The 12,449-nt window shown below is 39.1% G+C and overlaps 1 protein-coding gene across 1 annotated transcript in view; it reads left to right on the top strand.

The window, feature by feature from the left end:
* Positions 1 to 12,449, top strand: part of GLI3 (GLI family zinc finger 3) — a 223,866-nt gene that overhangs the window by 140,087 nt on the left and 71,330 nt on the right. The window contains exons 4-5 of the mRNA XM_077809222.1: positions 4,132 to 4,337; positions 9,679 to 9,825. Of these exons, the coding sequence (XP_077665348.1) occupies positions 4,132 to 4,337; positions 9,679 to 9,825 (353 nt within the window). The remainder of the gene's footprint in view (positions 1 to 4,131; positions 4,338 to 9,678; positions 9,826 to 12,449) is intronic.

Genomic DNA, 12,449 nt, shown 5'->3' on the forward strand with positions numbered 1-12,449 from the left:
AAATCATCCAGAAAAAGTCATGACAAACAGGAAAGATATGTTTACCGGACCAGTTTCAAACCCCGAGCTCCCCACATGCTGATTGCACCCATCCTGCACAGAAGATGGATCAGCTGCCTGTTTGATACCCTCCTCGCGTCCTGTGCAGAGTTGTCTACAGAGCTGGGATCTGCACAAGGGGAGAGGGCACAGACTTGGTAGGCTGACAGTGGGTGGTTTACAGCCCTGCATTATATGGGTGGGATGGCCTTGACTTGTGTGTGTGTGCACGTGCACAACTTGTCCCCTTTCAGCCCTGAAGACATTGCCTGGAAAAGGGCAATTAGCTGTTCCCTTGAGCACTCCTCTGGTGGGGCAATGGAGGTAAAAGGGCATTCAGAAGGCAAGGCAGGAGGAGGGCCACTGGGTGAAGAGAGCCACTCTGGAGGTTTTATCAGGGTGGTTATGTCTCCAGTAGTTCCCTAGAGACCCTCCAGGTGTTGGGGCTGCCCTACAAATCATCCCTGGAGAGGAGCGACCCTGCTCTCCCACGTTTTCTTATCCCATAGCCTCCACCTGTAGATTTTCCCTTGGGGAGGTGGATGTTATCTGGCTTACAGAGTGATTTAATGAGAATCAGCTGAATATACCATTATGAAAAATAGAAGCAGTAAAACACAGCCCCCTAGTCTCTTTTAGTGAAAGCTGGAAACATTTCTCAGTCTCCAAAGAACTATTCAGTGTATAGTAGGAGTTGTAGATACAGCAACACTGAGGCCCCAATTCAGCAAAGCACTTGCATGTGCTTACCTCCCTTTGAAGTTACTTTAAGCACCTGTTTAACTACTTGCAGAAGAGGGATGGGGTTACTGAGGTGCTTAAAGTTAAGCGAACACTTAAGAGCTTTCCTGGGTCAGGGGCTTAGCTACTATGGTGATGAATGCTACAGGAAAACATATGGATAGATTAGATAGATTGTAACACTGGGTTTATGCAGATTTCCTTCAAAATGTCAGATCTCTGTGGAGATGGGAGAACCAGATGCCTGCTCCCTCTACATGCCTCTTATTATACAGCAGGTAATATAGAAAGAGCTCTACTGTCCCACAGGGCATAGAGATTTTTGCTGAAGTGAGGGCAAGGATGATTATGATACAAAATTTACAAAATGAGGCATGACGTTCCGAGCTCTTATTGCTGAAGAAAGTGATCCTGCTCAGATTGAAATCAACAAAAGTGTTGCAATTGCATTCAGTGGAAGAAGGCTCGGACCCAAAGCAGAATCAGCTACATCAATCCTTTATCTGTCAGGGTATGTGAAGATCTGTCATGTGCTATGCCAATGTCCAGTGGACTGCCACCATTTTTTGTAGTTGGATTGTCACTGAATGATGCCATGAAGATCTCCCAAGTCCATGCTTCTTTATTTTTTGTCCATTATTTACATGGCTCAAAGTGTGCTAAGTGCTTTCTTGACCCATAAAACACAGTTCCTACCCAAAAAATGCTTACAGTCTAAAATTAGACCCAGTATTAGGAAGAAGCAGCTAATAGTAAGGGTGTGAGAAAGGGAAGGACAAAAATTTGCTCTTGTTTGGCTATGTAACATTTGATCTCTTGTTGTTTGGTTTTCGTTGTTTTGTTTTTATAAAAGAGAGGGGAGGAGAGTGAAACAAGGTAGCTGAGGTTATTGGAGGAGGGTGGTAGCATGTTACATTCAGGTGTTGGGGAGAAATCAGAAAACATTAATCTGGAGTTGAAAAGTTTAATATTGAGTCTGATGACACCCCCCCCATGCTGTCCTGTCCATGCTGCTGCTCCTGGCCTGCTGAAGATTAGTGTTTTCCAGGGACCTCAGGCTTTTCATAGCCTTCTCAGAAGCTTGCGGGGCCCTGTGAGGGAGGGCTTTCTGGATGAAGTGTCCTTGTGTGGCTCCCATTTGATCTGGAAGGGGAGAGGTGGGCTGGCTTGTCTGGCTCTTAACCCTGTTCTTGCTGCTGCTTGGCTATTGACCAGATGGAGAATGAATGATTGAAAATAACATAGACTTTCAGCCTGTTGACAAAATCCATTGAACAGTTTACTGTTCAATATGCACCAGATAACACCAAGGCTTTTGCTTTGTGACATTCAATGTGGATTTCTAATAGTTCTTGATTTGTAACCGTAGCCAAAAACCAAGACTGCAGAATGACATTGTGAGGTTCCAAATTCACACTCTCAGTGACTTTCAGATTACCTTTGCTCAATTTAACCCATCCCAGTTCAATATTTTCTACCCTGCTGGGATGGGAAACTCACCCTGTGATGTGATGTCCTGCAGTGTTCTTTCTGCCCTGTACATCATTATCAGTGAAAAAGATTCTGTGACATAAACTTTACATGTCAATTTTTGTCAGTGAACCATGAGGCCAGTTTCTTCTTCCATAAATTATGGGTTTTACTGTGCAAACAGCATTAAAATCTGGTTTTGATCAGTAAAGCAAAGATAACTCAAAAACATACAGAGAAAAGATGCTTTGAGTAATGGTTGCTTTTCTAACTATAACTACACTTTAAACACCTGTAAAGGTTTATTGGTCACTGCTTAGGTATTTGTGGATAATTTGTTTGGGTCCCAATGAAATTATTCCATTGCCAGAGTCTGCTTTTAACACAAAAATGTAGGGGCATAACATAAACATTACAGTGAAGGGACATTTTCAGGTGTGGAAAGCATAAAGGGGTTTACCTTGAAAATAACGAAGGAAGGAAGAAAAAGATGGAGAAATACAAAGAAACAGGAAAAAATCTTTATTCCCCAAATGTTATGACCCTCGTATATTTTCTTTCAGGGAGTCTGGTGTCCAGTTAAGAACTAATAACTCTGATCTTTTCCCATTCATACATTAGTGTTTCTGAGCTGACAGATCAGCAGAATTGACTCTTACCTCAGATTACATTTTGTTGCCTTATAAGTGACAACAACAATCCCCACTGACTGTGGTGTGTATGTTACAAAAATACATTTCTCTTTTTTATTATTTTGTGTAAGCCAGCAGCATCAAAGGAATGAGCTGCCCCAACTGGTCTCACAGCTGCTGCTTCTCTCTGTTCTGTATATACGCTAAATTAATTGAAAAACAGGGACAAAAAGGCATTTAGTTCAGGTCAGCCTGTTAGACTACAGCAAATAAATGACAGGCTTAATCATTGTCTTTCGCGAAAGGACTGGTTGGCGGGGGTGAGCTCTCCAACACTTCCTTATGAATTTTTTTTTCCAGTGCCTTGGAGCATGGATGCTGTGAGAGGCGGTACTCGGCACAGAGCATGGGCATGGTCCTATCAGGGTGTGACATCAAGGGGTGTTTTTAGGACAGGTTATTTGTCCTCATCAACCATGAAGTGGCATTTCAGCCTTAGTTCATTACAGCTTCATAGATATAGCTTAAGAAAAAAATTCTGTTCCTCCTTAATAACAGAGATGTGGTTAATTACTGAATTCTTGTTGTTGGCATTAGGTCAGTTTGTGGCACCATGCTAAAAACAAACATATGGAGAACCTTTGTTCCATTGCTGTCTGGTTTTTGGTATCGTACGTATAAATGAGCTATGTCAAAAATAGTTGTAGAAAAGCCCAACCCTTGTAGTGGTTTACAAACTGTGTATCTTCTGAATTTGTTTATAAATAGAAATGTGCATTTTACAATAAGGATAAATTGGCAAATCAAGGAAATGGGCTCAGGTAGATCTTCTTAAACTTCTTCCAGTAGACTTTTTAGAATTTGTAAATTATTAGGTGTCTCAGCATGCATTCTGTATTATAGCAGAAATTAATATGTGATGTACATATTTAATGCTAGTTAGATTGGTTTTCTTCTGAAATCCAAAGGAAAAAAATTATGGAGTGATGTAACATGGAAACTGAAAACCAACTTACATTAAAAATGGGTCAGAGAAATATTACTAACAATTGATACAGAGAAGAACTCGTTCCCGATTCTTTTCTCTCCAGGCAGTGGAAATTAGTGTAAGTTATTGCATGTTCAATGCAGTTGTTCTTTATAGAATGAATATTACCTTACAGTTATTTTTTCTGTCCACATTTGTAATCTTGACTATATAGATAATCTTTCTTTTTTCTCTCTCTCTCTCTCTCTCTCTTTATTCCAGGCCTTCTGCCTTATCTAGTAGCCCAACATATTCAGATCTTCCGTTCATTAGAATTTCCCCACACAGAAATCCGGCTGCAACATCAGAATCTCCCTTCAGCCCTCCTCACCCTTATATTAACCCTTACATGGACTACATCCGATCACTGCACAGTAGCCCGTCTCTGTCAATGATCTCGGCAGCCCGTGGACTCAGCCCTACAGACGGTGGGTTTAAGACTGGCTTCCTGTTTGCTGTCATTGTGGCAACTTAAGTTATATTAATCTTGTCAACATTTCTCTTTTTTTTCCTTGTTCAAAGCAGCTTCAGCAGATTTGTCAGCCATATTCATTATGTCATAAATGTTTCAATACTTCATCAGCCTATTGCTGATGGTCATTTGCACATTTCACAAATGTTGAAACTTCAGCAAAAAAAAAAGTTCTCATTCAAAATTAAAAATGTAACAATGTTTATGGCTTGTAATATCTTCTGTTTTGTGTGACAGACTGTGGGTATGATTCTGACTTACCTTAAAACAGCATAAATCAGGAATGCCTGCACTGAAATCAAATCACCTTGTATAAATCAGCATATCTCCAGCGAGTTCAAGAGATATATTGTGTTGGAAAGGTCTTTTCCTTTATTAAAATAGCAGTTTTATTATCTTAACAACACACTCACTTGCTAATGAGGGTCATTATAGGTCTATTTAACTTAAATTGAGCTACACCAATTTATACTAGTTGAGGATAAGACGAATGAAATTTCACTTATATGAGATATGTGATTGGTGATCAGAATCAGGTGCAGCATATTTAAATGACTCACATTTAGGCAGCATAAAAGGAAAGTGATGTTCCCTGAGGTCTGAGTACGATGTAGATATTACCTCCCAGTTTATTTGGATGTAAGCTAAATTATAAAGGACCAAGATCTGCAATCTCTACTCAGTCCTTAGTAAAAATTCCCATTGATTTAAATGTGAATTTTGCCTTAGTGAGCAATGAACAGAATCACACATGGGCTGGATTCTGGGAAGTGTTATTTTTAACAGTACATTAGTAGTTTGAAGTTTCAAAATTGCTTTATTGTGCTGAGTGGAGTTATAATGGGCCAAATTAGCAAGTGAGTATGTAGTGAAGATAATTAAACTACTATTTTAATTAAGGAAAAGCTCTTCCCAGTGCTCACACAAATTTACAAAACAGACATATTGCCTTTAGCAGAATTTGAAAAATGAGTAGTGTACTCTGTTCAAATGGATGACTAATTAATCCTCACTTGTAAGAGCCTATACCTTTACACTAACCCATTAGTTATGGGTGCATATTCGTCTTATGAGAATAAATTAAAATGATGTAATGTCAATCAGAGTGTATGTGTGCACATATCCACTGGTGATATCGACAACCTGGTTGTTGTTTAAATCATGGTTAATTCTACACATTTTATTTTAACAAACAGTGTTATATGGTGACCAGCAAAATCATTTAAAAAGAACACTAATGACTATTTGGAAATCCTTATCTTGACACAAATAAGTTCTATACGTTTATTGTCGAATAAATATGATATGACTTTTTTATAGCTTTTGAAACCTCTCTCTCTTTCTCAATCTCTCACATCCCTCCCCCCACAAATATATTTATATTAATATATGTACATGTATATTGGCATACACATGTACATATGCAGAGATATAGACATACATTCACTGTATCTGCAGTAAAATCTGTCTTAAGTGATCTCTCATGAGACTACAAACTGGACTGGTTAGAACAGAATCAATTGTAATGTCTTATGGCAGTGATTGTATTTATTTTTGCAAACTGTGTACAGAATTGAACATATTGTAGGCACAAGAAAACTTAATAAACTTTCCTAATAAATATGGATCAAGTTAGTACTCGGTTTATGTATTTGAGCAGAGTCACCTCTTAAGACCAGAGATTGGCTAATAAAGATAGATTCTTGTATATCTAAAACATTCTACTGCATACTCTGTGTTTATTTATGTATTTGATTTTCAGGCAATGTATAGGTATTTACATAGCACAGGGATAGCCACCATATAAGAGTGTATGCATGCATGTGAGTATTGTGCTATACATACAGCATGTAAACTATGCAGTATAAGTTGATTTATAGGGATACCGCCATGGGCCAAAAAAAAAAGTCCTGAATTCTTAAATAGCCCTAATTATGAAAGTGGAAGCAAAATCCTTGGGAAATAGAAGTGGACAAAGAAAAATTACAAGGAATTCTGTAAGGCTTTATAGCTTTTATTATCATTGCATTTTAGTTGCATTGTAATTACACTTTGATGGCATATATTTATAAAATTGAAAGAGTTAAAGTGGTAATATAACTTACGAAGTAAATTTATGTATATAGGCTTTTTTAAAAAATTGATATAAGAACAATTTAATAACGGCTATCAAATGAGATTCCTACATAATTTCACTTACACTTTAATTCCACCTCAGTTGCTCATGGAAATTAAAAAATCAGCGTACTGCCATCTCTGTTGTCCAGTATGAAGTTTCATAGGTATCCCAATAAAAAACATATTTAATTAAAGCTTGTAAAATATGTTACATAGAATTCATAGTTAGCCAGGTAAGCCAGTCAAGTGTGCAACTCTAAAGCCCTTATTCAGACAGATCTATTCAGATCAGACCCTAATCTCCCTTGTTTGTTGACAGTACCTACCACATTTTGGTCTCTACTGGAATGCAAATAATAAATAATAGTTCAAGTATATACCTGTGTACACACACAATACTAAAGGTATAAGTGGCTTGATTATAAATTCTGTCACACACAGTTTGCATTTGAAGGTATGTAAAATTATGCTGTTTTTTCTAAAAGTCATGATGAAATATCTATTGCCAGTTAAATTGCTTTAGGTCAATTAGATCATTCTTTTTGGGCTCAGTCCACAGTTGCACTGATCCAGGGGCCAAACAGCCCATCGCATAATATAGAGCAGCTTTAGAGTTGCTCTGTTATGCAACTTGTAGACAGTGGCTACAGCAGCTGAGGATCTGGTTGAGTGCTTTGCATACTATGTCATCACCTCACCCGGGAAAACAAATGGTGTGGAGCCAGCTCTGTCGGTTTTGGTCCACCCATGGATTTCCCACAGCACCACAAAGGAACTAGAGGTGGGGTCTAGGACTGAGCCAGTTGTTATGTGTATTGCAGTAGTGCCCACTATGCAGGGGGTGTGATTCTTTTCTGATTTACACAGGTGTAAAGCAGGGGTAAATCCACTGAGGCTACCCTGGTGTAAAAGCTGCTGTAAATGGGAAGAGAATCAGGACAGCAGTCCTTGCCCCAAACAGCTCAAATTCTAAAGGTCCAGTCACAGGGAGAGCTAGACTTAGAATCCCACTTAGTGGGGTAATCCTGCAAATATGGCCAGGAGGAACTTTACATATGTGAGTAGCCACATTGAGCTTTGCTTTTATAAAATACTTACATATTTTAAAAAATAAATTGCACATCCTAACTGAACTCAATTACCCTTCAACCAAGCCATTATTAATTGGCCAATTTCTTGTATTTAAAAAGAGGAAAGATTTCTTAAGGAAACCAAAAATTCTTTCAATTTATGGAACATAGGTAATATAGTTATATGCTCACTATATGCTTTGATAGGTTCTGAAGCATTTCATTTTAAAGCTTGCAGCCAACATTATTGTTAGTTAACCCAGACACTTATGTCAGAAAGCTCAGGAAGTGTTTTAAGTGTGTCTGGAAAGATGATATGGTCGTCTACTACTGTAAAACTTCAAAATCAATGACTCAGTGTAATGAGTGAGGGTTTTTTTTAATTTGTGGTCAAATATTTTTCTTGTCATTTTACAGAAAGTGACAGTGGCAAGGTGTGGATTACATTTATTTTAGAAATCAATTTGTAATTTGAAAACAAGAAGAATTCTTCTCAGCTCACTTCTCTTGTGGTTTCCTTTCCTGCACTGTCTAAAATCCTTTTATTTTTCTTTAATATTTCCTAAAGTTTGATTAAAATAATGTTTATTCTTCATTTATATTGGATCTCACGATATAACAGAGAACACTTTTTATTTTATAACAAGCTGAAATACTCTGTAAATCCTGTTCCTGTAAGAGCTCCCACCCCAACTCTGCCATTTCATTTTTCCTTTTAGAATAAACCTGGTTCCTGTGTTTGTGGTGTTTCATTTAGGACCTGATCCTTCAAACACTAATGCAAATAAGCCACTTTACCCGTGTTAGTAGTCCCATGTGAATAAAATTGTTCAGTGTTTCCAGGATTAGTGCTTAAAGTTGTGTTTCCACTCAGAACATAGCCAATGAAATGGTGGAGGAATGGCGCTGAATAACAAGTATAAATATGAAAATACTCAGTTGCTGTAGAGACCTTAAATCTGAAAATCTCTAAGTACTTTACAGATATTAATGAACCGTGCTGCACAACATTCTTCTGAGCACAGTTAGGGGAAGTATGATTATCTCCACTTTACAAATAGAGCAGCTGAGGACCAGAGAGGTAGAGTGATTTGCCCAAGCTCACCCAGGAAGTCTGTGGCAGAAACAAGAATAATGACTAATCTTCTGCTCAGTCCACAAAACAATCTATTAATAATTGCAGCATCAGAGGGCCACTGAAATGAAATATTACTCCAATGTTACACTTCAGCTCATTGCATGGAGTTTAGTGATGCTTGAAAATTGTATGGAGGAAAAACAGATCATGAATAATTTTTGCAGAAATTGAGTTGTTTTTTATAAGTAAAGGAGGTTATCTGCAGGGGATTGGATGATTCATGAACACAGTAATGGCATATACAGCCTCTCTCCTCTGTGGCACTGAGCCGTACACACCTAAGTAGACCCATTGAGGTCATTGGGACCACTCTCATGAGTTCCATTACTCATGTATATGTAGGATCTGGGGGGGAGGGGGAACCTTACTCATTAACATGAATCCAGCCTTGGCTAAAAATGCCTATAAATTGTTCCTGTCTGACAGCTAATTTGCTTGAAAGAAATTAGTTTGTCCTAGTCCAGTTTTGCATTTCACAAAATATTCCCCCACTGATGACATCCTTTCAGTATTTTCAGCAGGGCGTTCGGAGATGTGAATGATCATGGAACTTGACCTGCTTTGCAAGAGGTGTTTCAGGTTAAGATTGAGACACATTGGCACAGGAGAGAAGCTTTTGCTGCTTGTGGTTAGCTTTTCTTGTGACTAAATAAAACGTATTAGTTTCCAGGCCTGTCAGTCAGTCTGTCACTTTTAAATTCACTTAAAAAAATAAATATAAAAAATGAGGTCACTGTGAATGGTAAGTGTCACTGGTAAATGAATATTTTATGTCTTGCCATTTTCTGAATGATGTCTTTGCAGTATCACTGGTTGACGTATGTTGACTGCACGGGCATATTGCAGATGTTGCGTTGCTTTAAAAAATAAAAAAGCCAGTTTAATAGCCAAAGGGAAGCAGTGGAGTAATAAAATTTTGCCTCTTGTTTTTCTTACGTCATTAATGGTGCTTTTTTATGTTGTGTTCTTAGCTCCACACACTGGAGTCAGTCCAGCTGAATATTACCATCAGATGGCTCTATTGGCAGGTCAGCGGAGCCCATATGCAGACATTATTCCTTCAGCTGCTACTGCAGGAGCTGGTGCCCTTCATATGGAATACCTTCACGCCATGGATAGTAAGTGATCATGCTGAAAAAAGTGAGACAAATAAGGCCCTGATCCTGAAAAGAGAACCCCATGGGTAAATTCCCTATGCTCACATGAAGCCCCACTGTCATCAGTAGAGCTCTGTGCACATGCAGGAGTTTGTGCCCACATGGGTCTCTTTGCAGGATCAGGGCCTAAAAGTAGTTTAAAAAAGAAGTGAGAGGTAGCAAAGTGAATCTGATAATAAACTTTGAAAGCGACAAAGGAAAGAAATGTGATTGCTTCTAAAAATAAAGGGCTGTGGGTAAAACTAACTTTCAAGTGGACTCAGATTCCTAAATTACTAAATGTTTTTGAAAAGGTTACCTTACATTAGCAAACATTGTCGTGTTTATCTTTAATGTCGATATTTTTATTGCTGTTGACACCAGTAGTCGTTGTTCATAAATAAACATTTACGTCCATTTTCCTAACCTTAGTGTCCCCGTTCCCGCAAAAAAACCCAGCAACCAGTCAATGTGAACAACTCTTATTTTATAGCATTTGTCTAAAACATCTTCAGAGAGCAGCAGATATGTTTAAAAATTATGTATCCTGGTACTGATTAAGCTTGGAGATTGTTTCTAGCTCAGGCAATGTGGATGGCCAAATCCCCAAGGATGCTGCCTCAAATTTCTAAGCTATGTACCTCCTTCCACGTGCTGCATCATCTTCAAGACCTTTTATTGTGGCCTCCATTTCTCTCCGCAAAGTTGAGGGAGAGCACTCCATCTGAAGCTGCTCACTGCTATTTTTTAGTCAACCAAATGGAGTTATTGTTGGTTGAGTAACAGTTGTGCAAAGCACTTCACTCAGGAGCTGCTAATGCTGTCTATGAAATCCTCATTCCCCCATCTCCACCATAACTTGAGAAGTAAGAGACTGGGGCTCGGAATAAAACCTTGTTGCTTCCCACGTGGCATACTATTAAAGAATTGGTTTAGCCTGTGACTCTTTTAAATCCTTGCCAGCATGTGGTTTCCTCACGTCTATATCTCATTATTGACCATGTTCCGGGGCTGCTGATCCCAAGGAGTCTGAATAGAATGTGAGAATTATGAGGTTCACCCACAGAAAGCATGAGGACATAAGAAAGTCAGTGTTGCAAGGACATTCATTTAAATATATGTTAAATAAGTGATTGATAAGATATATCATGCAGGAATTGAGTGTGCAAATTAGACGTTTTTATTAGTCGGAAAGAAGGTGAGCACATTTTTTAACAATTCAATTTCAATTACATATTCTATATTCAATTACTGTGCATGGTGCATTACAGTAGTTAAAATATTCCAAACATACTCATTTCCTACTTGGAGGTGCTTATAAAAACCAGAATCTGCTTTGTGGTCATTATTTCTGATAAGCTTCACAGAAGATGGAGTTTTTCAAAGGGTTTTGAAGGGAGAGAGTTGGAGAGAAGGTGTGGGGGGGGGAGATAAAGGGCTATTAATGTGTTTGGCACATATTAATAGCAACTTATTATAACATTCATTTTCTGCTTTTTGGATGGTTCAAGACATGTAAATATAACAATCACACTTGGACACATCCTCAACTCGTGTAACTGTCATAGCTCCACTGAAGTCAATGGAGCGATCCTTATTTACACTAGCTGAGGATCTGGTCCACTGTGTATAATCCCTTGAATCCCAAAGTGCTTGATAAATAATGTGCCCAATCCAAACTGGCATTCTGACCTACTGTAATTTGCCTGTTCAGCACTTACCTACCCTCATGATGGGCATTTTAGGAAAACCTAAAGAGATAGATCAAATTCTGTATCATAGAATCATAGAATCATAGAATCTCAGGGTTGGAAGGGACCTCAGGAGGTCATCTAGTCCAACCCCCTGCTCAAAAGCAGGACCCATACCCAATTAAATCATCCCAGCCAGGGCTTTGTCAAGCCTGACCTTAAAAACGTCTAAGGAAGGAGATTCCACCACCTCCCTAGGCAACGCATTCCAGTGTTTCACCACCCTCCTAGTGAAAAAGTTTTTCCTAATATCCAACCTGAACCTCCCCCACTGCAACTTGAGACCATTACTCCTTGTCCTGTCCTCTTCCACCACTGAGAATAGTCTAGAACCATCCTCTCTGGAACTACCTCTCAGGTAGTTGAAAGCAGCTATCAAATCCCCCTTCATTCTTCTCTTCTGCAGACTAAACAATCCCAGTTCCCTCAGCCTCTCCTCATAACTCATGTGTTCCAGACCCCTAATCATTTTTGTTGCCCTTCGCTGGACTCTCTCCAATTTATCCACATCCTTCTTGTAGTGTGGGGCCCAAAACTGGACACAGTACTCCAGATGAGGCCTCACCAATGTCGAATAGAGGGGGACGATCACGTCCCTCGATCTGCTCGCTATGCCCCTACTTATACATCCCAAAATGCCATTGGCCTTCTTGGCAACAAGGGCACGCTGCTGGCTCATATCCAGCTTCTCGTCCGCTGTCACCCCTAGGTCCTTTTCTGCAGAACTGCTGCCTAGCCATTCGGTCCCTAGTCTGTAGCTGTGCATTGGGTTCTTCCGTCCTAAGTGCAGGACCCTGCACTTATCCTTATTGAACCTCATCAGATTTCTTTTGGCCCAATCCTCCAATTTGTCTA

This window comes from Eretmochelys imbricata, chromosome 2 (assembly GCF_965152235.1).
Source record: "Eretmochelys imbricata isolate rEreImb1 chromosome 2, rEreImb1.hap1, whole genome shotgun sequence".
Lineage (NCBI taxonomy): Eukaryota > Metazoa > Chordata > Testudines > Cheloniidae > Eretmochelys > Eretmochelys imbricata.